Source organism: Marmota monax, unplaced genomic scaffold (genome assembly GCF_021218885.2).
Source record: "Marmota monax isolate L192 unplaced genomic scaffold, Marmota_monax_Labrador192_F-V1.1 WCK01_AAM20220418_F8-fsc00111, whole genome shotgun sequence".
Classification (NCBI taxonomy): domain Eukaryota; kingdom Metazoa; phylum Chordata; class Mammalia; order Rodentia; family Sciuridae; genus Marmota; species Marmota monax.
The window spans coordinates 700240-728084 of NW_026695067.1; the positions used below are offsets into that span (position 1 = coordinate 700240).

The following is a 27845-nucleotide window of genomic DNA, read 5'->3' on the forward strand; positions in this document are numbered from 1 at the left end:
AACACAAATTAAAAATAAAGAGATATATGAAGACCATCATGGTTGAATCAAGATTAACATTAGCAACATTCTTTGCTCCCAAGCAAAAACATTCCCTAATTGTTAATCAGTACAGTTGTGATAAAAGGGAAAAGTTAAGAAGGCTGGAAAATAACTATGGCTAGGAATAACAAAAGCAAATTCCACTGCCCTCTTATTGTTTTTCTCTATTATCCTCCCTTCTCAAACCCCACTCCCTCGTATGCTACTACAGTTCTTGCCTTCTGAACTTATCATTCCAATACTTTGTAACAAGTATCATCTCAAACCTATATCCAAAACCACTTCAGATCTAATATCAAAAGGGGAAAAATATCTGCCATTTTTAATATTATATATTGCTCTTTTTACTTCCAAATTAAACACCTTAAATTTAAACAAGTAGTGACAGCAAGCTGTCACATAGATAAAAATGTCTTTAATGCTCAAAACTGGTAACAATCTGTGAAAAATGAGATACTGTCATGTAAACGTCTAGCTTTTCTGAAGACAACAAATATCAATGCTGCTGCTATGGATTAGCTTGGGATGCCAAAGCTAAGCTTCTTATTCCATAAAGATCAAACCAGAAAATAAAATACCCACCTGGAAAAAAAAAAATCACTACCTATCACAAGAAAGATATACAGTATACAAAATGTTCATTTCTTAAGGTTTTGCTCTCCAGGAAGGCAATGTCCCTTTCCCCCCCCCCCCAAAAAAAGATTTTTGAAACAAATCCAGACAAGTACATTGCTTTTTGAAATTTAAAGAAAAAATTTATTGAAGATTTGAAAAACAATTCCTAAAAGATTTGACTTTTCCAGAAAACTGTAGCTACACAATGCATTGCGTCTATCATGTTAAAACGTGCATAAGACACAAATACAAAAACCATGAAACAAGCCACCATTCTTCAACAATTTGAGCAAAGATATAATGCCTAAGGAACAACATGGATGACTTGCGAAGGATGGGCTCTTTACTTTAAGCACCATTAAAAAAAAAAAAAAAGGAGCACAAATGGATGAGTGTGTTCAGTTATATACACTGAATTGAACCTTTGGCACTAGGATTCAGAGCATTTTGTCATATAGCATTAACACATATTATAAAAGTGCGTAGTGTCAAAGGAATAGAACCACCAGCATTCAAAAGCAGCTTTGTCAACTAGGCAAACACTCTACAGCATGTCTCTCTGTTGTCCATCATAGAATACACTGGTAGCAACTTTGAAATGAAATTAAAAGAAAGAAAGGAAAAAAGGAGCAGTAACCCCTTTTATTTTCTCTGTTTAAATTCAAACAGAAAACAAACATCAATTTTGTTATACACTAACATCTTCAAAGTACATCATTTGTACAAGAGAAGGACTAAGAACAAAAATGTGTTTACAGAGATCCAAACACAAGTGAATGAAGTACACCTCCTCACACTGCTTTCCGATGGTATTCAGGAGGGGCGACTTCATAATCGCTGGCACTAAACAAAGTTGCAGAATTCTTTGCCAGGTACCTAAAAATTAAATGTTATTCGTTAACAAATTTTTAAAAATCTTATCTTGATACAAATCTCTTCCTACATAACATGGAATATACATAAGCCTATTAACATTTTACTAAAAATAATAATCACTACCTCACAGAAAAACCACATTACAAGAGATCATATAACATACAGCTATAAAGAATAAAGTACCCTTCCTCATTTCTAAACAAGGAGAGGAATTTTTGTCTTCATCAACTTTGAACAATTCTTAAGAAACAGCTATTATCCTATTATATGGCAGTATTACCCAAAAAGAATACTGTAGATATTGCTTTCAGTCCTTCAAAACTCTTTTAAGTATAGACTCAGAAATGTACAAGTAAATCAAGCTTAAACTTAAAATTCACACCACAAAAAAAGAACCTGAAATTTCAAATGGTAGTAAATCTTTGCTTTCAAAGGAAACTGAAGCTGGGCATGGTGGTACATGCCTATAATCCCAGTTCAGGAGGCTGAGGCAAGAGGAACACAGGTTCGAGAATATAACTTAACACGACCAAGTCTCAAAATAAAAAATAAACAGTGTTGAGGGTGTAGCTAGGTGACACAGCTCTTCCTTGGCATGTGAGAGGCACATTGGCTTTTGATCCCAAGAACCATGAAATTAAGTAAGTACTTAAGGTCCAGAGAAGATCTTTGGCAGAACAAAGGCCATAGATTCCCCAGGTCCATGTTGTAATTACAAAGTTTTGTTTTGTTTTGAAATAAAATGCATGGTTATTGTGCAAAAATCCAAGTATGGAAATTTTCAAAGTAGAAAATAAAAATACTAACTTTTCCTACCAGTAGGCTCAAGATAATTAACTATGACTCATATATGGAAAATCAAATGTTTTGCAAAAATTGAAATGTTTCTCACCAAATGAGGGGAATTATACCACGCCTCACCACTACCAACCATGCCTCACTACTACTAAAAAATTTAATTTTTCTTCAACTGACAACATTGCTATCTTTCCTTACCAGTATTTGGAACAACCTCATCATTTAAAAGCTGCTTGGTTGTTTAAAATTCACCGTTATAAAAAATGCTGTTTCCAAAGATGTAGCAACCAGTATTTCCCTTTTCTCCATTTCTTCAATCTTTTGTTTTGTTTTTGTGGTGCTGGGGATTGAACCCAGGGCCTTATGGATGTGAGGCAAGCACTCTACCAACTGGGATACATTCCCAACCCATTTCTTCAATCTTTTAAACTGAGATTGAAGAAATGGGGAAACACCTGTAACAAGAGGTACTTTACTGATCAACAATTTCTATTTTATTATACTGCTGAACATGCTTTAATGATCCCTTCTACTACTGCCATTTCTATAAATCTCCTGTGACATACTTTTCATTGGTTTGTTCATCCTTTTATTGAATAAAGAAAACATGTCTTCTTTATGAATTAAAGGTAATTCTTTTAAACACAACAGTACCAGAATATGAAAATATTACTCTACATTTTTTATTATCTTAATAGGTTTGAGATTTAAGCACCTATATGCCAACTCTATCATTTGTTCCATTAAATACCTATTCTACATTGTTTTAGCAATTAGTATCAATCTCTCCTATCTCATCAATTTTTAGTATATCACACCAATTCTTGCGTCTAATTTCAACCATACTTAAACTTACTTGAGGAAATCATGAAGATAATTCAGTAATAAAGCAAGGCTCTTCTCATCCAGAGGTGTATAGGCCAACATTGCTCCAATTCGTACTACAGAAACAAAAGAATTTAGCAAAGTTACATATAAAGCAGCAACATCATCCCAGTTCAACTATGTGAGCAAATACAACCATCAAAGTTTGAAAATTACATGATTTTAAAACAAGTTTTGCTATTTAACTTTTAGACAAGAGTTCAAATTGCAATGAAGCTGTGCGGATTTGTCCCTCCCATTTTTGTGGTGCTGGGCATTAAACCCAGGGTCTCCTGCATGGTAGGCAAGCAATGTACCACTCAGCTATACCCCTAACCCCTGTAGTCAGGGTTTAGAATGTTAATGATTTTACCCCTCACTCATTTAGGGAACACAAAAAAATTATTAAAAGCTAATAAATAAAATCACATTTTCCAAAAGGTATATTACCAAATAATCTCAGTAGATGTGGCGCTCCATACACCTGGGACATGGGTGCATCAGGATGATCTGCAAGGATTTCAGCATACTGAGGTCTCTCAAATTTGTAGAGCAGTTGAGTGCCCAGCATTACATTGAAGTATTCTTTTATTCCTGCCACAACTTCATTAACAGCATACTCCCTGAAAATGAACAAAAGCCATTTATTTCCACAACTGGTCACCGAAAACTGAAAAAGAAATTAATCCAACTAACACAAGAGTAAGGAATTCAAGGTCAAACTAGTAGTGACAACAAACTAATGCTGAAATTTTTTTTTTTTAATAAAAAATTTAACAAGGATACATAAAAAGTTTCAGAAATATGCTGAAGCCAAGTTTGGCCCTCAAAATAAGAGGATTTTTATACTTTCAAATGGTTAAATTTTAAATGATTCCATAAGTACCTATACAACTACTTCAATTTTACCTAAAATATTCACTATTTGAGCCTTTAGGAAAAGTTTGCCAGCCCCTGAATCAAACCAGTGAAATTCTAATGATGGTACTAATATTCCAAAAACATAACTTCAGAGATTATTTGGGAATAAAAATACTTAAGAAAGATTCTCTGAGTGTATTAAAGGGGTTAATTCTTACTTATTATCTGTGTTTCCTCGAGATTTCTTGTAATTTGCATAATCCTCAAGAATAGAATCCACATTCTTCTTCGCAGGAAGATAAAAGAGCTATGCAAACAACAAAAATCTACATAAATACAAATATTCTTTTTCTGTGAAAAATCATACTGGTAAGCTTGTATGCAACAAAAGTTTCAAAATAGGAGAAGGCATTATTATTCAGCCCTTGAAACATGGATAACATTGCTAAGAACTACAATCTTAATTATATTTAGCTCCAATTAAATAAGCTAGTGACCATCATACTGATGATACAGCTTTGTTTTTTTTTTTTTTTTTTTTTTGGGGGGGGTGGTGGTGGTGCTGGGGATTGAACCCAGGGCCTTGTGCAAGGTAGGCAAGCCAACTATCAACTGAGCTATATCCCAAGCCCCTGAAGATACAACTCTAACTAAAACTGACAATCTGCTGGTCATACATATAATCTCTACATATAGAATACACATTTCAATGATATTATCAAGGCATTATTTACTGTTAGCATCTTATGTGCTAGACTCACTCTGAAGCAGTAACAGAACTGCCTTTCTTGTCCTCGTTATCAATACTATGAGGTAGGGACTATTATTCCACTAAATGTATTAAAAATTAAGGCACAAAATGACCAAGGAGCTTGTCTGAGGCCATGGCTATTAAGTAGGAGAGCCATAGCTTAAATTTTGACAGCTTAGCTGCAGCTGTATAATCCTCCCAACAAATCAGAATTCAGACCAAGACCTATAGTCTCTTGAGTCTCACAATCATCAGTCATCCATAACCTCCAGCCCTACCTACACCATTTGTCTGTTTAAAGAAATCATTTAATGTGTTCTCATTCTGCATTTAAGTAACTATTGTGGGGTTTAACGTGTCCCTCTCTACTCAACAGTCCCATCATATAAAGTAGAAAATGAGTCCTAGAACCTAAATGAGATTCAGGTTCTTCTGCAGAGAATGCTATGTGTAGAGATAGATATGTGCAGATCTTTCATTTTCCAATGACAGACCAATAAAAAAGGATTCTCTTAATTTTCTGGATAAATTCCAGCCCCAGCAACCTCCAAATATCAGCTATATCCAACATTCTTTAAAATTGTCATAAAATAATTACATATTTTATTCCGCTCCAAGTGCTTTTTTTTCTGAAGTAATTTTCAGTCTCTCAAATAAAATATTATTTATCAGTCATGCTTCAAAATTCAAGTGTCATCTTCTTTGTGCTCACAACCACATAGCACAGAGCTTATAATCTGTCTAGTTTTCAACTTACCTGTTTCTGTCTGGTAATTAAGTCCCAGTCATCAACAAGCCATGGTTTTAGCTCTTCAGGAATCTTTACTTTAACTTCAACTCTGTTCATAAATGTTTCTTCCTAGTAAAAAAAACAGAGAAAATAAACATAAAACCTTTCTTTGCTTAACAACAACTCTTAAAGACTTTTTAGTGCATGTTTATGTTAAGGTAAAAATTCTTGGTGAATTTCCTCTTTTGGAAATGGAACATTTTGGCTTAGTTTTTCCATTCATTGCTAATGTTCACATGAGCACCCCAATACAACTATAAAGGAACATCATTAATTCATAAAAGTTGTCTTCAAAATCTGTCCCAAAGTACTTATTTTCAGAACATACCAATGTTTGTAAGTTATAAGTTAATAACTATTGTTACTTAGAAACTTCAACTTCAGTAATGTCAATTAGAACTCTTATTAACAAATTCACTAACTTTCCATATTATATATAACAATAAAACACATTAGTATACTACTTAAGTAGGAATCCTAAAACTATTATATTCATGTACACATATGTGAAACTCATAGGATTTCATAGTATTTGCCACGGTTTTATTAAACCATGCTGAAATTTAATAAACCATCTATTGTGACCCCGTAGGTCTACCCAATCTAACACAAAGACATAGTCTTAAACACTGATGACAAATTGAAGGCAGGGATAATCTAGAGCTACACATGGAAACAAAGATACATACAAATATATCCTTTACCCCAAAATAGGAAATTTCATTAGTTAAGCATGTTAGCAATGCTTTGGGGAACCAAAGTTCTATGATTGCTTCTTGTTTTGACATAACATGACTTAGACTAGAAATCTAACAGGCTATTAAAAAACTTAAAATCTTACATTTTCAACAGTAGGATCTACCCGGGCCCTTTTCTTCCGAGGAGGCTGAGGTGTCTCACTGGTACTGCCACCATCTCCATTTCCAGGTGCTACAAAAGGGGTGGGATTGGCGGGGGGGGGGGGGGGGGGGGTTGCAGGTGAGAGGTAAGCAAATAAAATAAGAAACTCTATAGAAAACAAATTCTTAACATGCCTTCATTATTTCTCCATCACATGGTTATTTGAATCTAAGAATCATAATTCTACGTGAAACAACTTTTATGAATATCTCTACCAAACATTTAGTACAGGCTATACTTAATAATATCACCGTCTTCCATTGGTTAAAAACATGAGACTAAAGCAGATGAAAATAATGAAATCCTTACTAGTTTCTTCACGGTTAAAAAAAAAAAGAAAAAGATCAGTTAGGCCTCTACCACTGTGTACATTTCTATTTATAACATTACCGGGGAGATTCATATTTGATTGAGACCATTAATAGATCTATTAAGCTTATTTCAAAATGTCAGTTTTTAAAATAGTGAATTTAAAATACATATGCTATAAAGACAAAATAGGTTAATTTAAAGAAAGTTAATATTCTTACTTTTCTGTTTGTTCTTTTTGGTTTTCCTAAAAGGAGGGGGGAAAAGGAAAAACAAAGTTATTTCTAGTAAACTATTTGATTTCCCCTTTACTGTGATTAAATTCACAAAAAAATACTGTCTTTATGGATGAGGTACTTAAATCATAGTTTGGGGCTCAAACACAAGTATTTTTATTGATGTTTAAATTCTCATCTTCCTCCACAAAATGGAAAAAATAACCAAGAATCCTTTAGGAGACATACTTTTTATTAGTTCCACCAAAAAAAGGAGTTTTAAAAGCCATAATACTTTAATTATTTTCGTTTTCCTTTCCAAAACACTAATTTTTGATTTTAGATTTGTACATTTCCTTAAACACCAATCATGTTAGTCCAGTGATCTAAACTTTTACTTTTTTCCCCTAAAACTATATTCCCTCATTTTCAATACTATACTTTTCTCCTAAAGCTGATGTATCTCTATCTATAATAGCAACATAACTTGAGTCTATTTATATCTGCCAAATTATAAAAGTTTTGTCTCTTTGCATAACTATTTCCAAAACACAAAGAAAACCATTGACAAATATAATCTACAATTATACATTACTTCTAGTTGGATCTTATCGAAACACCTGAATCTTGTTTTACTGTTCTGTAAGTCTTGGGGTTATCCCCCTGCCAGAAATCAAATTAACTTACGTTTGGTTATTAAAAAAAAAAAAATCTGAAGTATAGGCTTTTCCCTGCCTCTGAAAAGTTAACGTTTGTAATACAATATTATGGGGACAGTATTTGAGTCAAGATAAAACATAAAATTTACTTATACATGCTAATAGTTGAAGACAAAGAGAAACCAAGAGACTTTACATTAAATCTTTATTCACTCTATAAAATTAAAAATATTGACACAACTGATCTCAACTCTGAAGATTAAACCATACTTCAATGAATCCTAGTAGTAAGGGCTATCTATGTAATACTGCTTCAACATTCTTGCTCATTTTATTAATGAAGCATGCAAACTAAACTGTGTCTCAAAATGTGCAATGTTTCATACAATAAATTGCTGATATTTGATTTATATCATCAAAACAGAAACCGCTAGATTCTATTTTGTTTAAGTTCTTGACTCACTAAATAATGAATCACCAAAGCACAGGCTACTACATTAACCCTAAATGCCAACAAAATTCACATTCCCTATTGAGAAACATGCACCCAAACATGAAAAACCTAGACTTCTAAAGTAGTGAATGTAAATCTGATTCTCCAAGTATCTTATTATAATAGCCAGAAGCATTAATATGTATTCAGAGAAAACTATATACAGTTACCAAAAACTGAAGATGCACTAGCACTAAACTGGACACGAAAGTCATATTAAAACCTCAAAGCAAAATAAGAATCCTTAAAATAATAATAACCCTTAAAATCCCCAACATATTTAATTGCTTTTTTTTCCTGGATGAGGGGTGGCACTGGGGATTAAGCACAGGGTACTACCTTTAGCAGTGAGCTACATCCTTAAGCCCCGCTCCGTTTTTAAAACTTTTTAAGGCTAAGAGTCTTGCTAAGTTTACGCAGGCTAACCTCGAACTTGGGATCCTCCTGCTTCAGTAGTTAAAAGATCCAGTAGACAACTGTCAAGGTTTCCATTTTTCAAGGATGAGAACTTTCAATTTAAAAATGTTACCTCATGTAGTTACTCAGTCATTCATAACACTTTATACTCAAATACAAAAAAAAAAAAAAACCCATCTTAGGCACACTGCCACTTTGATTTCTATACCAACTTTTAGCACAGTGATAAAGAATTAATTATAAACCAAAGTTTTACTTACTGATAAAACTCCATTTTTATTTAAAAAAAGAAAATGAATGCCTTTTAAGAACTCAACTGCTAATCAAATTCTAATGAATACTACTACACAGTCACTTTCCAAAGAACCAGAACATAGAATATTTATATGAATCACCCTGGAAAAATAACATCTAATCCTTGCCAAACTAATTATATTCTCACAATAAAATACTAAAACTACTGGCCCTCAAAATGTATAATTACCTTTTATCACTAACACTTAAGACTTTAGTAAAAAAGATTGTTAACTCTAAAACCATAAGTAAAGATTTCTCTGGTTTCAAAGAAAAGTAAATTCTTCAGATAAATCACACTTCAAAGTGTTTTTTTTCCTTTAACAAGAAGTGCATGAGGGGCTGGGGGTGTAGCTCAGTGGTAAAGGCTTACCTCACGAGATGTGTGAGGCACTGTGATTCTCACCACAGCATATACAACACCATATACACACCATCAACAACTTTTTTGTTTAAAAAAAAAAAACAACCCTTACGGGGGGGGGGGGGGCAGAGTGCATGACCATTCACTAAAATGACTTGTTTTTCCATGGTACTCTACCACTAAGCCACACCCCCTGCCCTTTTTACTTTTTGAGACAAGTCTCACCAAGTTGCCTAGACTGGCCTCAAACTTGCAATCCTCCTATCTCAACCTTCTAATAGCTGGATTACAAATGTGAGTTAACCATACCTGGCCAAAAAGTTTCCACTTTCAATAAAGTCTAACACATAGTGAGCATTAAGTTTGAATTATAAAACAGTATGCAAAATTAAAACAAAGAGCTTCTTACACTTCAACATTTTTCTGTTGCAGACCAGATGTCTTCTTTCCTGGAGCAGCCCCTCTCATCTTCCCCTCTGCATACTGCTCCCTTCAAAAATAATTACAATTAGGATCATCATAAAAATAATAAGTACCATCATAAAAATAAGAAAATAACTAAGACGTTCTTCCAGGGGTAGCCAGTGGTTGTGCCTTTTGTAGGTTTCCCCTTGCCTTAAACCTGAAGATGTCTCCTCCAGCCTGTGGGCAGCATGCCCAGAGTCCCAGACATTAAGACATTGTGTTTAGTTGCAAGGATTTCTCCATGTATGTTGTTGCTGGTTCATTTGTTACTGTTTGAAAGGGTGCACATCTGGGATCAACATTATAATAAAATTTAGATTATACACTTGAAAAAAGGGGGCGGTGCTAGGGTTGTAGCTCAGCAATAGAGCGCTCACCCAGCACGTGCGAGGCCCTGGGTTTAATCCTCAGCACCACATAAGAATAAATAAATGAAATAGTTTTAGTTCAACTACAACTAAAAAATAAACATTAAAAAAATAAGTATTTATGTAAAAAAAATGAATTGTGCCAGCTTAATGTCAATCTAGAATTTATATTCAAATCAAGGTTCCCAAGCTTATACACTTCTGGAACCAAGTTTTTAACAAGTTAAACAAATGACAATATATTTACAAAAATCAAAATTCAGGAAAGAGTGAAAGGCCTAATATTTGGCTCTTCCATATCTACCAAAATTAAAATCAATGTAATAAAAGAGTGACCATAATAGGTGTCTCATGTAACTGAAAGAAAAATTCCATTTCTGTTTTAATTCCAATGTTTTCTTTTAATTTGATTCCAATATTTTTAGTACACACTTCAGCTTTAAAAGTAAATGAGGGGGCTGGGGTTGTAGCTCAGTGGTAGAGCACTTGCCTTATACGTATGAGGCTCCGGGTTCGATCCTCAGCATCACATAAATAAAAATAAAGATATTGTGTTCATCTACAACTAAAAAAAAAATTAAAAAAAAAAAAAAAGTAAATGAGGGCTGGGGATGTGGCTCAAGCGGTAGCACACTGGCCTGGCATGCGCGGGGGCGCTGGGTTCAATCCTCAGCACTACATACAAATAAAAAATAAAGATGTTGGTCCACAGAAAACTAAAAAAAAAAAAATTCTTTTAATTTTCTCTTTAAAAAAAATGTAAATGATTGGGTTATTTGTTATCTTATTGTCTAATTTTTTGAGTTCTTTGTATACTCTGGATATTAGGGCTCTATCTGAAGTGTGAGGAGTAAAGATTTGTTCCCAGGATGTAGGCTCCCTATTTACCTCTCTTATTGTTTCTTTTGCTGAGAAAAAACTTTTTAGTTTGAGTAAGTCCCATTTGTTGATTCTAGTTATTAACTCTTGTGCTATGGGTGTCCTATTGAGGAATTTGGAGCCCGACCCCACAGTATGTAGATCGTAGCCAACTTTTTCTTCTATCAGACGGCGTGTCTCTGATTTGATATCAAGCTCCTTGATCCATTTTGAGTTAACTTTTGTGCATGGCAAGAGAAAGGGATTCAGTTTCATTTTGTTGCATATGGATTTCCAGTTTTCCCAGCACCGTTTGTTGAAGATGCTATCCTTCCTCCATTGCATGCTTTTAGCCCCTTTATCAAATATAAGATAGTTGTAGTTTTGTGGATTGGTTTCTGTGTCCTCTATTCTGTACCATTGGTCCACCCGCCTGTTTTGGTACCAGTACCATGCTGTTTTTGTTACTATTGCTCTGTAGTATAGTTTGAAGTCTGGTATCGCTATACCGCCTGATTCACACTTCCTGCTTAGCATTGTTTTTGCTATTCTGGGTCTTTTATTTTTCCATATGAATTTCATGATTGCTTTCTCTATTTCTACAAGAAATGCCGTTGGGATTTTGATTGGCATTGCATTAAACCTATAGAGAACTTTTGGTAATATCGCCATTTTGATGATGTTAGTTCTGCCTATCCATGAACAGGGTATAATTTTCCATCTTCTAAGATCTTCTTCTAATTCTCTCTTTAGGGTTCTGTAGTTTTCATTGTATAAGTCTTTCACCTCTTTTGTTAGGTTGATTCCCAAGTATTTTATTTTTTTTTTGAGGATATTGTGAATGGAGTGGTTGTCCTCATTTCCATTTCAGAGGCTTTGTCCCTGATATACAGGAATGCCTTTGATTTATGCGTGTTAATTTTATATCCTGCCACTTTGCTGAATTCATTTATTAGCTCTAGTAGTTTCTTTGTAGACCCTTTTGTGTCTGCTAGGTATAGAATCATGTCATCTGCAAATAGTGATAATTTAAGTTCTTCTTTTCCTATTTTTATGCCTTTAATTTCTTTTGTCTGTCTAATTGCTCTGGCCAGTGTTTCAAGAACTATGTTGAACAGAAGTGGTGAGAGAGGGCATCCCTGTCTTGTTCCAGATTTTAGAGGGAATGCCTTCAATTTTTCTCCATTCAGAATGATGCTAGCCTGACGCTTAGCATAGATTGCTTTTACAATATTCAGGTATGTTCCTGTTATCCCTAGTTTTTCTAGAGTTTTGAACATAAAGGGATGCTGTACTTTGTCGAATGCTTTTTCCGCATCTATCGAGATGATCATATGGTTCTTGTTTTTAAGTCTATTGATGTGGTGAATAACATTTATTGATTTCCGTATATTGAACCAGCCTTGCATCCCAGGGATGAATCCTACTTGATCATGGTGCACAATTTTGTTGATATGTTTTTGTATCCGACTCGCCAGAATTTTATTGAGGATTTTTGCATCTAGGTTCATTAGAGATATTGGTCTGTAGTTTTCTTTGAAGTGTCTTTGTCTGGTTTAGGAATCAGGGTGATGTTAGCCTCGTAGAATGAATTTGGAAGTTCTCCCTCTTTTTCTATTTCCTGAAATAGCTTGAAAAGTATTGGTATTAGTTCCTCTTTAAAGGTTTTGTAAAACTCTGCTGTATACCCATCCGGTCCTGGGCTTTTCTTAGTTGGTAGTCTTTTGATGGTTTCTTCTATTTCCTCAATTGATATTGGTCTGTTTAGGTTGTCTATATCCTCCTGACTCAATCTGGGCAGATCATATGACTTAAGAAATTTATCGATGCCTTCACTATCTTCTATTTTATTGGAGTAAAAGGATTCAAAATAATTTCTGATTATCTTCTGTATTTCTGAAGTGTCTGTTGTGATATTGCCTTTTTCATCCCGTATGCTAGTAATTTGAGTTCTCTCTCTTCTCTTTGTTAGCATGGCTAAGGGTCTGTAGATTTTATTTATTTTTTCAAAGAACCAACTTTTAGTTTTGTCAATTTTTTCAATTGTTTCTTTTGTTTCGATTTCATTAATTTCAGTTCTGATTTTAATTATTTCTTGCCTTCTACTTCTTTTGCTGTTGTTTTGCTCTTCTTTTTCTAGGATTTTGAGATGAAGTATGAGATCATTTATGTTAGTTTTTTCTTTTTTAAAGGAATGAACTCCAAGCAATGAATTTTCCTCTTAGAACTGCTTTCAATGTGTCCCACAGATTCCGATATGTTGTGTCTGTGTTTTCATTTATCTCTAAGAATTTTTTAATTTCCTCCTTGATGTCTTCTATAACCCATTGATCATTCAGTAACCTATTGTTCATTCTCCAAGTGATGCATGATTTTTCCTTCCTTCTTTTATCGTTGATTTTCAGTTTCATTCCATTATGATCAGATAAGATGCATGGTATTATCTCTACTCCTTTATATTGTCTAAGAGGTGCCCTGTGACATAATATATCATCTATTTTTGAGAAGGATCCATGTGCTGCTGAGAAAAAAGTGTAACTGCTTGATGTTGGGTGGTATATTCTATATATGTCAATTAAGTCTAGGTTATTAATTGTGTTATTGAGTTCTAGTTTCCTTATTCAACTTTTGTTTGGAAGATCTGTCCAGTGGTGAGAAAGGTGTGTTGAAGTCTCCCATGATTATTGTATGGTGGTCTATTAGACTCTGAACAGACTCTTCTCAGAGGAGGACATACAATCAATCAACAAGTACATGAAAAAATGCTCACCATCTCTAGCAGTCAGAGAAATGCAAATCAAAACCATCCTAAGATACCATCTCACTCCAGTAAGATTGGCAGCCATTATGAAGTCAAACAACAACAACTGCTGGCGAGGATGTGGGGAAAAGGGTACACTTGTACATTGCTGGTGGGACTGTAAATTGGTGCAGCCAATTTGGAAAGCAGTATGGAGATTTCTTGGAAAGCTGGGAATGGAACCACCATTTGACCCAGCTATTCCCCTTCTCGGTCTATTCCCTAAAGACCTAAAAAGAGCATGCTACAGGGACACTGCTACATCGATGTTCATAGCAGCACAATTCACAATAGCAAGACTGTGGAACCAACCTAGATGCCCTTCAATAGACGAATGGATAAAAAAAATGTGGCATTTATACACAATGGAGTATTACTCTGCATTAAAAAATGACAAAATCATAGAATTTGCAGGGAAATGGATGGCATTAGAGCAGATTAGGCTAAGTGAAGCTAGCCAATCCCTAAAAAACAAATGCCAAATGTCTTCTTTGATATAAGGAGAGTAACTAAGAACAGAGTAGGGAAGAAGAGCATGAGAAGAAGATTAACATTAAACAGGGATGAGAGGTGGGAGAGAAAGGGAGAGAGAAGGGAAATTGCATGGAAATGGAAGGAGACCCTCAGGGTTATACAAAATTACATACAAGAGGAAGTGAGGGGAAAGGGAAAAAAAAACAAGGGGGAGAAATGAATTACAGTAGATGGGGTAGAGAGAGAAGAGGGGAGGGGAGGGGGGATAGTAGAGGATAGGAAAGGCAGCAGAATACAACAGACACTAGTATGGCAATATGTAAATCAATGGATGTGTAACTGATGTGATTCTGCAATCTGTATAAGGGGTAAAAATGGGAGTTCATAACCCACTTGAATCAAAGTGTGAAATATGATATACCAAGAACTATGTAATGTTTTGAACAACCAACAATAAAAATTTAAAAAGAAAATGTAAATGAGAACAATTATCTTACAGACCATACACACATAGTCTGAAAGAGTCCCTTCTGCCCTGTTCCCAGAGATGTGTATTAACAGGAATACCTCGTTTCCCCCACCAACTGTGCCTTCCACAGAGCTCAAGAGGTAAGACAGTAGTCTTACTGTAGTTTTAACAATGAGTTTATACCTATAGCAATTCCCAACTACATGCAGCTATGTTTTCAACCAACCTCTAAAGACAGATGCAAACAATGATAGGTTGCTATTTCCTTTACCTAGAAAAGGCTTATCTGATTACTTGAAGTCAAAGGCATAACACAACCACTGACACGTACCAATAATCATTTTATAGGCAGGCAGGCAGCCAACATTGATTCCCATTGCTCATTCTTTGTCCCAAATCTAATTTACAGACATTTCACTTCTATATTCATTTCTCAAAACAAACTTACTGATTGGCTTTTTGGAGTTCTCGCTGTTTCTGCAGATTGGTGTCCACGTACTTGAGCACTCTGCTCTCTGGAACCCATTCATCCCAACTGAAAAGGAATAAAAATATTATTCAAAAACATTTTCATGATGATTCAGACTCTATCCTCCAATTAATTTTTAAAGATCCAAGAGGCAAGTCCTTGGATTTCTGAAATAATGGGATATGGTACTACAAATCCATTCTCAACTAAAATGAAAATCTATTTAAAGTTGTCTTGTAAAGAAGGAAAACTTCATATTCTGAGAAGCAGCATTCCAAATTTAAACTGCCAGAATTTAAAAGATTATTCAAATCAGTTTTAGAAATAGCTAAAGACTGTCTAAGCAATTAGCCTATGGGACGAAAATATCTTAAAATTTTTCAACTGCCAAAGATGAAACAGAGTTCATAATAGGGGCTGGGGATACAGCTCAGTTAGTAGAGTGCTTGTCTACCATGCACAAAGCCCTGTATTCAATCCCTAGCACACACACACAAAAAGTTCATAATAAATTGACCTAAACAAAGAAACAAACAAAAAACCCTACTTATGTGTAATAACTAAATTACAAGCTCTCTGACTTATTTTCACCACCTGTAAAATGGGGGATAATTAGATATTAAGTACCTATATCTCATAGGGTTATTATGACAATGCATGCAAAATACTTCAGTATCCCTGACAAGAAACCAAACACAGTATGTCAGAAACACATTAGAAACTCTACCAACACTCACCATCTAGATTACTCAAGTAAGTTTGTACATTAAAGTATTACTATGATTTACCAGATTATACCACTCTATTTTCATTCACTCACATATGAATACACAAATTTCCAAGGCTGACCAGAGGACTTTTTTTGAACACTAAAAGGTAGAACAGAATCACTCTATTATAATGTTGACAAGGCATTCTGGCACTTCTGCTGGTGTTCATTTAAGGACAATATTTCTTAGGGAATGATGAACTTTTTGAACAAAGTGAGCCTTTTCTCCTGCTGATGGAGCTCCTTTAGTGACACAATTAGGTGTGTTCTCAAAGCAATATCTTTAACAATTTCCCACCTCTGACCTCTTATAGAATATAGCCAAAGGAAAAATAAATAAAAAGCAATCCTCAACACCATTCCTAGAGAAAACTTTAAAACATGCATTTACCTAGAGGTCAGGAGGGGGTGGTGTACTGAGGGAGCTCCTTCAGGAACAGGAAAAAGGGCTACAATATCCTCACGTGTCTTCAAAGTTTTTTCAGAGCGCCTGGGCCTCACAGCACTTCTGATACAGATAGCATAGTACAAAGTAATCTCAGTAACTAGGTGCAGAATTTAGCTTAAGCTTTATTAAGTAAGATTCATTTACAAATGGAATATTTAAATGTCTGTGTCAACAAATTCCAATAAGATTTTTGAAAATTTAGATATATCTTAGTAATCTATTGTGCTTGTGAAAGTATACATAAACTAAAATTTAAGAAAATTTCAATTTGGGGATTGAAGTTTTGTGGAATTATTTTTTAAGAGAGTCTACAAACCATTTTAAAATGAAAAATCTTTTTTTAAAAGTATACATTTACATCTATTTCAATTCTCCATAAATCAAAGGGAGCTAATTGTTATTTGACATACACTTTAGAGACTTACAAATCGCTTCCCCCAAAATGTATGCAGTGAACACACCTTGATGTAAAAGCCAAGTCATACTAGTTCCCTTTATAGGTTAAGAGCTGAAAATCCTTGCCAAAATCAAGGAAAATGAAATGGACAACATCCTCTGCTCTGAGGAGTACCTTCACAAGAATAACAAAATGGAGGCCAAACACACACAAAAATTTTTTAGGTCAAGCATAAAAGAATCTCAGAATTTTCTAAGGTAGCTTGTGACTAATTCTCAAAGCCACAATTCATGAGCAGAATATAAAAAGTATTAAAAAAACAACATACTGCTGGGCATTTGATTAACTCCACCTTTCAAAGTGGATTTAAGAGTTTCCACCTTCTTCCTAAAGATCAATTTTTTTTTTTCAAAATTATGTTTATATACCAAATTCAACCACAAAAAATACATCTCCAATACATTATATCTTCAATAGACCTATGGAGACAAGGAGAAAAAAAGCCTAATATCTATTTCGGGGAGTGGGATCGAGGGAGAAGTGATGGAAATGGGAGAACAGTAGAATGAATCAGACATAATTTTCCTGTGTTCACATATGAATACACAACCAGTGTAACTCCATATCATGTACAACTCAAAAATGGGAAGTTATGCTCCACGTATGATGTCAAAATACATTCTACTGTCATGTATAACTAAAAAGAAAGAAAAAACCAATAACAACAAAAAAACTGACATATAATGACATTTCTTTAAATTTCCTGAAGTGGGGGGGGGGGGAACATCTACAGAAACCAACCATTCATTTATTTCTGGACTATAATCCATCAAATGGGAAAAATGATTGTTTTTTTAAACAGTGAAGTCAGGAAATACAAGTATTTGGTATTTTCACGATCTCTGAGGAAGTACAAAAGCCACTTAAAATCCAGTCATTGAACTATACACATCTATGTGTAATTTTATACAGAATACTTTATTTTATATATACTTTATTGTATATTATATATGAAAAAGAGTCAACCACAAAAATCATTCACAGCTATTAAAGTCAAATCCTAAACAGTTCTTTAAAAGTGAGAGAGGTTGGGCACTGGGGTTGTGGCTCAGTGGTAGAGTGCTCGCCTGGCATACATAAGACACTGGGTTCAATCCTCAGCACCACATAAAAGTAAAATAAAGATATTGTGTCCACCTAAAACTAAGAAAATAATTTTTTTTTTTTTTTAAAAAGTGCAAGAAGTTGTGCTGGGTTTGTGGCTCAGTGGTCAAGTGCTTGTATAGCACATGTGAGGCACTGGGTTTGACCTTCAGCACCACATAAAAAAAATAAGTAAAATAAAGGTATTATGTCTACCTACAACTAAAACAAGAAAAAAAAAAAAAAAAGCTGAGGTAGGGAAAAGTAGGTCTACCCATAAATTTGCTTTGCTTTTGATTTCTTGAATGGACTTTGAACTTTCCCGCACTCACAATACGCATATTTTCTTTCCCACAGAGAATGGGAATACTCAATTTAACTGAGTATCAGTAGAATAGCAAAATATGTAACTGAAAACTAAAATGCATTTTTAACACTTCATTTTTTTTTAATGGAGAGAAAGCTATGATACACCAGGATTAAGATGAATTTTTCTGTTTCTGCATATCAATCAATTTAAAATCAGTTTACATTCTAAAACACCAAAAGACAGTTTTCTCCATTATTTTCCTAATTTCTCAGTATTTTAAATAAAAAGTCAATAAGATCACTCAAGTAATAATATTGCCTACTTATTATTAGAAGCTCTTTATCATTACCATGAGAGAATTTTCTATGCTAACTAAAACTTTCTCATTTAATACAGTAGGTTACATGTGTAATTTGCGCATTAATGTATGTAAATCATATTCCACTAAAATAAAACACACATTCTCATTTAAAAAAAGAAAACTCAAAAAGTTATCAGAACGTACATTCATGCATATTAGATTTCTACCTTTCCACAGCTGTACCAATGGAAGTTAAAGGTCTAATATGTTAACAAAGAATATTTAACATATAAAAAATTTTTCTTAATGAAATAAATTTAGCTGGGCACAGTGATACATGCCTATGATTCCAGTGACTCAGGAGGCTGAGGCAAGAGAACCCAAAAGTCAACATCAGCCTCAGCAACTTAGGAAGACTCCATTTCAAAATATTTAAGTGTTTGCTCCTGCAGCACATATACTAAAAAAAACTAGAATATAGGAAGTTAACATGACCCCTGCCCAAGAATGATACACAAATTTGTGAAGCATTCCATGTTTTTTAAAAAATATTTATTTATTTATTTTAGGTGTGGATGGACACAACACAATGCCTTTATTTTTATGTGGTGCTGAGGATCGAACCTGGGTCCCACCCGCGCTACACGAGTGCTCTACTGCTGAGCCACAATCCCTGCCCATATTCCATGCTTTTTAAAAAAATAAACAACATAAAAATTTAAATAAGCAACAGGTATAGCTTTGTGGTGGGGAAGGGTGCTGGGTTGGTCACCTGGAGAGAAGACTGTATAAAAGATCAAAGTCAATGTGCCAATAAATTCAGTAGAAATTTTCCAAAGCAACAGCACCATGCCTGGGTCAGATGACGCAAAGCATTAAGTTACTAGAAACAATTCCTAAATAACTAGTTCCTGGTTAGTTATGTTATTTTTGAAGCAAAGAACATCATTAATAAAAGTAATTAAAAACCTCTCATAGTAAAAATTACAAAAGGCCCAAATAAATTTATTAAGATGAAATTATTTGTGGGCCTCACGATATTTCTAAACCTCACAAAAATGGGTTGATCAATTCTGTCACATTTTCAAACCAACTTTTATACTATTTCCTTTTTCACACAGAAAAACCCAACTAGTTCGGAGTCTAACTGCTTGAAATATACATATAGTCATTGGGTTGATGCTAAGGCCAAAAAAGGTACCCCAAAATGTACCAAACTGTAAAAAAAATGGGCTGCTTCCACTCATCATTCAACCACTATTTGACACCACACTAGAATCTAAGACATTCTTCCAAAACTCACATACATTATAAAATAAAATGGTTACCAGTGCACACCTATAATCTCAGCTAATGAGGCTAAGATGGGAGGATGATCAAGGTCAAGGCCAGCCTTGACATTTATCAAGACCCTGTCTCAAAACAAAAAGGGCTGGGATGTAGGTCAGAACTAGCATGTTCCTGGGTTTAATCCTCCAGTACTGCAAATAAACAAATGAAATGAAAGGCCTAGTAACTCTCATTTCTAATAGTTTCTTCATATTACAAATGGCTTACCCTTGCTTCAAAACATACTATATTACATTAAGACATCACAAAAATTGCTTTTAAAAATCTAATACTCACTTTTTATTCCAACCACTGTAATGTATAAAGTATTTCACTTGTTTGTCCTTTATGGCAACCTTCACGCACTGAAATGAAAAAAAGACAAATTCACTTAGAAATATTAAGAAACAAGAGACGCTTCCTAAATAACTTTGAAGTATCCAATCTTTCAAGGACAACTACACAAAATTTTTGACTAACAAAATTAACAAAAATTGACTCTAAACACTAAGATTTTAAAGAACTTGAGTTACAAAATTGTAAATTTCGTTGGTCAATAGGCCCATTGCATAAAAGGTTACCTCAAAATTTAAAATTAATGAGCTAGGTAAGCAAGGTAAGCTATCAAAGCACAGCTAATGAAAGCTGTAATTGGGCTTTAAAAAAAAAAAAACTGTATTCAGGAACTTCCTTCATTTCAAAATGATTTGATTAGCTTATGAAAGGCAATATACTGATTTGTTTCAAAAAACAGCTCTTAAATTCCTTCAAAAAAATCAAATCAAAACCAATTATTAAAGTCATTAACTCTGACAAGTGATGAGTATCTGGTTTTGGATTTAAAAGTGTTCAAAAGGAAGTCAAACAAACCACAATTAAGTTAATTCAATAGCCATTTAAAAAGTTATTTGCTAGAAGTGTTTTATTGCCAGAGAGAAAACCCAACCAGTTTAAAGTTGAATTATCATAAGTTCCTAAAACAGAAATAACACTCAAAATATCAATCTTTAACAGGATTAGTAATTTTATAAACATATTATCTATTCATTCAAAACACAAATAACAAAAAGTGAAAATGGTTAGCAAAGAACTGACAATTTATAATTATGCTAAGAATATTTTCACAAAGATAAACTATTCACCAGATATTTATGTAGAAATGGCCTTTGAACATCATACTATTTTGTATTTTATAATGTGCATAGGTTCCCCCCCCCCTCGGTTTTGGTGGTAATGGGATTCAACCCAGGGCCTTGAGTATGCTAGACAAACACTCTTAATACTGAGTTACATCAGCAACCCTATGGTTCAACTTTTAAAACTGCTGCTATAAAAAGTACACTGAAGTGTTTAAATGTGTGTCTTGTACTGCAGCTGTAGCTCAGTGGTAGAGTAGGCTTAGCACAAGCAAGGCCCTGGGTTCAATCCCCTACTAATTTGTTAGTACCAAAAATTTGTACTTAAAAAAAAAAAAAAAAAAAAAAAAAAAGTTATCAGAAGCCCAGGTACAGCTCAAGCCTGTGATCCCAATTGCTCAGGAGGACTGAAAGTCTGACATCAGCCTCAGCAACTTACCAAAACTGTCTCAAAATAAAAAGGGATGGGGATGTAGCTCACTGGTTAAGTGCCCCTGGGTTTAATTCAATTCCCAGTATCAAAAAAAAAAAAAAGGAAGTTATCAGAAAGGAAACATTTTTGGACTGCGTACAATGGTACATGCCTTAATCCCAGCCACTCAGAAGGGTAAGGCAGAAAGATCCCAAGTTGTTGGCCTGCCTGGGCAATTTAGGGAAATGGCATCTCAAAACAAAACCTGCAGGGGGCTGGGGATATAGCTCAGTTGGAAGAGTGCTTGCCTTGCATTGCATAAAGCCCTGGGTTCAAGCCTCAGCACCACGCACACACACACACACACACACACAACAACAACAAAACCTGCCTTCCTCCCCCCTTCACACAAAAAAGTGTGAGGATGTGTAGCACAATAATAGACTGCTGGCCCAGCATACACAATCCTGAGCACCACAAAAATAAATTAATTAAACAAAATGCATTATTTACCTTTGGCTAAATGTACTATACTGGTTTTTATAACCTGAGCACACAATGATCAAGGAGGGAGCACACCTGCCAGGTTTTAAAAGTAGCCAGTGCACCAACAAGTATATTGTTTTTAGTATTTTTCAGTTACCTGTAACACTAAACAATCAGCTCAATTTTTATAAAACAATCAGCTCAATCCTTACTCAGCAGATTATATTTGCATATAAAAGTAACTGGCAGCCCTCCCTTATTAACTACAAAATACTATTTCCTTCCACAACCAACCTTCACTTTCTATCATTTTCCTCAAATGCTACTTTACCTAAAGAATCTTCTGTAAGTTAGGTAAGATACCATGAGTAAGAATGTTTTAATTTGTTTGACCCACTAAGTAGTAAGAAACCCAGAACAAAAAAAGGGGGGGAGGTGCAATCTATGAAAAAAAAGCAGCTCTCCTACTGAACCCAACAAAGAAAACACTGAAATTTGATATTAGAAGTAGATTTAACCAATAGTTTTGGCCAACTTCTCAAAAGGAAGATTCCATACCTTTGCTTCATAAAGGAGAGGCCCATGAAAGCACAGCACTCGCTCACCTGTAAAAGTGAAAAGTATTGCATTAATTCTAAACCCTTTCCATATATAGATTCAAATCTGAGAACCATCACATTTTATTATAATCCTAGCAATATTAGGAAAAATGGGTAAAGCACAGGGCATATAAAATTCAGATTAAACTTCACCATAAGCTTATGCCAGGGCATATAAAATAAACCAAAACAATTAGTGTTAGCAATTTATTTAAATCATCAACCGCTAAGCAAATAATTATTTACTGCACTACCTATTGAGAAGGATGATCAATTTATTCTAACAGTATTATCCAGAAATCCAGGGTTTTGTTTTGAAGTTATATATATCTTATTTATTTTTATGTGCTGCTGAGGATGGAACCCAGTGCCTCACACATACTAGGCAAGCGTTCAACCACTGAGCTACAACTCCAGCCCCAGGAATCCAATTTTTAAAATGCTTTTTTATGTATTTTTGTAAGTTTTAGGAATTTAAACTTCCACCTACATCTCTACTTCCTATGCTTTTACTTAGCAAAATATTCTACACATTGAAATTTCAATGTGCATGCAAGTTGGCTGGAATTTTAAGGCATCAGCTATCTGTGTTCATTCCTCAAATATGTTCAATAATGTACAATGAACAAAACAATAGACAAAAAAAAATCCTCACCTTTAGAACTTACACTATATATTGAGCTCATCATTAGAATAATAAAACCATACAAAATCTCAAGAGTGCTATTGGATGAGACATCTCATCTCTATGATAAAACAAATCATGCAGGCAATTTCTGGTAATTGCCTCAGATTACACTTGGTATGTAACAAAGATCTCACACAATTTTCTGTCCATTTGGTTTCAACACATCCAGAGGCAATTAAAGTATTCAACAGGGTCAAACTGCTTTAGCTGTAAAAACTGAAATAACCTACTAGACCAATTCTAGTTAACTATAGGTTCCACCATTTTAAAATTACATGGTATTGCTTTTAAAGCATAGCTTTAAAAGAAAAACATGATTTATGGATATACCTTCAACCTGAAATAGTTAATTCCACAGCGTATCTTAATATTTCTCAATACAGTTATCTGGGTTTGTATGCGACCTATTGTGCAAGGCACTGACAGATTAATAAAGGACCCTCACACCTAGACAAATAGGTTTGTACAATTTCCTGGATTTCATGCAGTAACTACCTTCATAAGTAATAGAGAGAATGCCTAATGAGCTACTTGGGAGAGTCACAAAGAAGGAAGATAGTGTAAACAACTCGTACAAAAGCACTGAAGTGTTAACCACTATCAGAAATACTTTGCAGTTCACTACCCCTGGAGCACAGGATAAACATGTGAAAGTCACAGAGACTATGAAATATGAAACATCATATAGGTCATGCTATGAAGTCTAAATTTCATCCTACAGAATTCCCAAAATTAATCAAAGATCTTTTAGAGTATTCTTCAACTATGTATTTAATTTCAAGCCTCACCAGAGACAGAATCTCTTATTATTAGACTCTGCAATAACTTTCACTTTTAAATCAAAATTCTCATAAAATCTTTGTGCAATTCCTCTTTGAAGAATTACTGCTAGAGGCTACTGGGCCTATATCCAGCTTGAATTTTAAGGTGATTACAGATTAGTCAAAAACTTCTCCAACATCCCAAGGACAAGAACTAAAATGGGTAAACTACTCTACTAATAAACAGTAGCACCAAAGATCATATATGGATCTCTCTCGTTTCACTTTCCGATATATTTTCTTTCTTTTTTAATATTTTTATTTTTTAGTTATTGGCGGACACAACATCTTTGTTTGTATGTGATGCTGAGGATTGAACCCCAGCCGCACGAATGCCAGGCGAGCGCGCTACCGCTTGAGCCACATCCCCAGCCCTCCAGATATATTTTCAAGGCATTCTGAAATAGCATACTTTTTAAAAAAAAATCTTGACTGCTGATACCAAAACTACTGCACTGAGGCCCTCTTGGATCTCTAGTTACCTATCCATAATATTTAGTTGAAAAAACATAACAGCTACCTGAAGAGTATAAACCATGATTTAAAAAGAAAGAAAGAAAAAAGCCTATTTTTCTTGGCAATGGACAAAAAGATTGGGGAACCAGCAACCCACTGTTATCAGATAGGAAACTTTCTCCACCCTAAATGTTTTCTAATATCAAACTACAAAGGTAATTCTGCCCAAATGCTGTCAAATTCAAAGTTTTCCATTCTCCCACTGGTTGGTACTTTCCTGACAGAGTCAGTCTTCCCTCAAACAATGACTAGATGCCCACGATTTTGTTTTATCCCATTGGGGGGGTGTCGGGGTGGGTACTGTGGATTGAACCCAAGGGCGCTTTACCACTGAGCTACATCCCAAACCCTTTCACTTTGAGATAGGGTCTCACTTCAGTGCCCAGACCTGCTTTCAACTTGCCATCCTTCTGTCTCAGGCTACAAAGTCACTGGGAGTGGCTGGGATTACAGGCCTGTGACACTGTGCTATCCTATGCTTTAACAGAACTTCAAGTAGAAGACCAAGTTCTGTGCAAAAAAGTCACTCTGCTTAAACTGCTAATGGAAAATACATTTTACCGTGTAAGAAAAAACTTCTGCATTTATAAGAATTTGGGGGGAGAGGGGCTGGGGTTGTAGCTAAGGGTAGAATGTTTGCCTTACATACAAAAGGCCCTGGGTTCGGTCCTCAGCACCACATAAATAAAAAAATTAAAAGAATTGGGGGGGGGGGACATTTTATGACAACTCTTATTTCTACTCTTCTACAGCATTTCAAGATAATCTTGTTAGCACTAAATATTTTTTCAAAATATTCTCTTAACATCTTAAAATTTCTCAAAGGTGATACAACTCAGCTTCGAAATTCAAGTGAAAACATACCTGGAAAATAACCGTAAATGTAGAAAACCTTAAATAGCTTTCACAATCTTGCCCAGGGGTGTCTTTGTTCCTACTCTTCTCCAATTATACAACTATAACCAGCACAGGGATTCTGGTTAGCTGTTATTCTCCACCTCACTCTAACATCCTGCTAGAACTAAAGCACTTCCTTCCTCCAAAATGGACACCCTTGACTGCCCCTCCGGAGGGATTCTGCGATTAAGTTTTTGTACTGATAGCCTGGTGAAGCTTTATGACCTCTCAGAATATTTTAATAAACACATAAAACACACCAAATTACAAAAGAAAACAACCGTTGAAGCTGTTTTCAAAGCTATTTTAAACATTGCTTTCTCTGATATTAGGGAGTCCCTTATTTAATGCAGTAAACAAGATTTAACTGCTAAGCCAATTAACTACCATAATTTTGAAGCAATGAGCATAAATAACATCTTAATAATAAGCCAGGTGTGGCAGCACATGCCTGTAATCCCAGCAACTAGGGAAGATGAGGCAGGAGGATTCCAAGTTCCACATCAGCCTCAGCAACTTAAAAAAAAAAAAAAAAAATTAAAGGATATGTAACTCAGTGGTGGTAAAGGGCCCCTGGGTTCCATATCCAGTACCAAAAACAATAGCTTCATATATTTTTCAGGTAACAGTGAAACATAAAAACGAACAGCTAATACTTCTGTTTTCTTTTGTGAGGATGTAAATTGATAATTGAAATAATAAATTTCAGCTAGATGATAAACACAATATTTTCCCCATTCAAGTTCACATTCCATTTTCATTATATCCACTGACTAGTGGTAAAGTGCTTGCTTGGCATATGTGAGGCCCTGGGTTCAAAACCAAGTACCATTTAAAAAACAAAGAAACAAAAACAAAAACCTTGTTCTGAATCACCTAGAAGAATAAAGAAATCTATAAAAAGTCAGTTTACCCAAATGAGAGAAACAGGTATTAATGGCCACCTATCACCGAAAACACCCCCTGAAACCCCTTAAATACACCATAGTTTCAATATACTTGTTTGGGTTTTATGATTCGTGGAAGTAATTTCAACGCATTAAAAATCTGAAAACTCTGGGCTTGGGTTCAGCCATAGAGCGCTCACTTAGCACGTGTGAGGCCCTGGGTTCGATTCCCAGCACCACATAAAATAAATAAATAAAACAAAGGGGTTGTGTCCGACTACAACTAAAAACTAAAATATATATATCAAAAACTTTTGAAAAATCTTAAATGAGAAAATTATGCAAGCGTTTGGACATGGAACTTATGGTAACTGGCATGTACATCCATAGAGAAATGCAGTTCCTCTTTGCCTACAGTTTTACTTCCTTTTCAGTTTAATCTTAAATCTCCACCCAAATAGATGGACTGGAAGCACTGGAAGAGCGATCTTCACTGGAAGTCAGATTCTAACGTCAGTAAATCCAAAATAATAATCAATAAGCTTTCCAATTATTGTGAATCAAATATTACTGCAACTGGTCAAACTGCTGTATTTTTTAAAAATCACGTTAAGACCAGGGACTTAGCCCTTAACACTGAAGTCGCTTTTAATTATTTTTTACGAGCGACCGCACAGGAAGAGCGCACTCACTTTACCGTAGGATTTAGGCGCGGTGCTCTCAGGTAAGCTAAAATGATGCCTTCGGGCAACACCAAACTGACGGAAACGCCCTACCCGCTCCTCGGGATTTTTTTCCCCCTTAATCCCCACCCACCACTGAGGTAAACGTTAGCACCGGGTCTGCGCGAGGTCGCCGTGCAAGGGGGCGCCGCATCTGCCCTGAAGCGGCGCCGGCGCACGGCGCCGAGACGCCAGCTGCCATGATGGCGCGGCCATCTTGCAGCGGCCATTTTACAACGCAGTTCTCCCGCCCCGGGGCGCCAAACCAACCCCCACGCTCCACAACAACATGGAGACCGAACGTTTCAACCATGCCGAGGAGGGTTGAGGGTACTCCAGACGGCCCGGGACCGCCAGCCGTTGCTGACCACGAGGCCAGGCAACCGGCGCGAGCTCGCAAAACAGGCGCCGCTCCCCCCCACACACCGCCACATCACTTCCCCTAACCGCCGCCATCGCGCCCCAGTCGCCTCCCTACAATAGGCTGCTTTCTCCGCGCCCTCTTCCTCAGAACAATAACATGCACGAACGCCTTGCCACGCACTAAGCGCTCCCTCTCCACTCCGAAGCCCTAGCTATGCTTTCGCTTCACAGAACATTTTTTCCAGATGACGCACTACAACTCACCCTCTGCAATGCGCTTTCCCCGCACAAAGCAAAGCCCGCCGCCTTCTCTGGGCGCGGCTCGCGCTTCGCCCGGCCCGCAAGCCTCGACCGTCCCGAGCCCGCCTCCCTCCCCTGCGCCGTTAGATGCCTTTTCCCAAGGGCACAGACTCACCCTCCTGGAATTTCGGCTTCGGGTCCTGCTTGGGCGCCATTTATAAGTGATTCGC

General features: G+C 35.6%; 1 protein-coding gene and 1 non-coding gene across 4 annotated transcripts; one reads left to right on the top strand and one right to left on the bottom strand.

The window, feature by feature from the left end:
- Positions 1 to 1272: 1272 nt before the first annotated feature.
- On the bottom strand, positions 1273 to 27845 carry Morf4l1 (mortality factor 4 like 1). Of its 3 annotated transcripts, none has more exons than XM_058573836.1 (13): positions 27791 to 27845; positions 22441 to 22487; positions 20146 to 20213; positions 16312 to 16425; positions 15131 to 15217; positions 9658 to 9738; positions 7028 to 7053; positions 6439 to 6527; positions 5565 to 5666; positions 4275 to 4363; positions 3646 to 3818; positions 3188 to 3272; positions 1273 to 1533 (listed from the first exon to the last, which is right to left on the bottom strand). In XM_058573836.1, exons 1-13 carry the CDS (start codon positions 27828 to 27830, stop codon positions 1449 to 1451), a joined length of 1086 nt encoding a protein of 361 aa, XP_058429819.1. In that variant the 5' UTR covers positions 27831 to 27845; the 3' UTR covers positions 1273 to 1448. The 3 variants fall into 3 exon arrangements, with proteins under 3 accessions (XP_058429819.1, XP_046283811.1, XP_046283812.1); XM_046427855.2 differs by having other exon boundaries at positions 16312 to 16428; XM_046427856.2 differs by lacking the exon at positions 16312 to 16425.
- LOC124081773 (U6 spliceosomal RNA) lies at positions 18956 to 19061 on the top strand. The gene has a single exon (XR_006848114.1). It is a non-coding gene; the product is annotated as a U6 spliceosomal RNA (small nuclear RNA).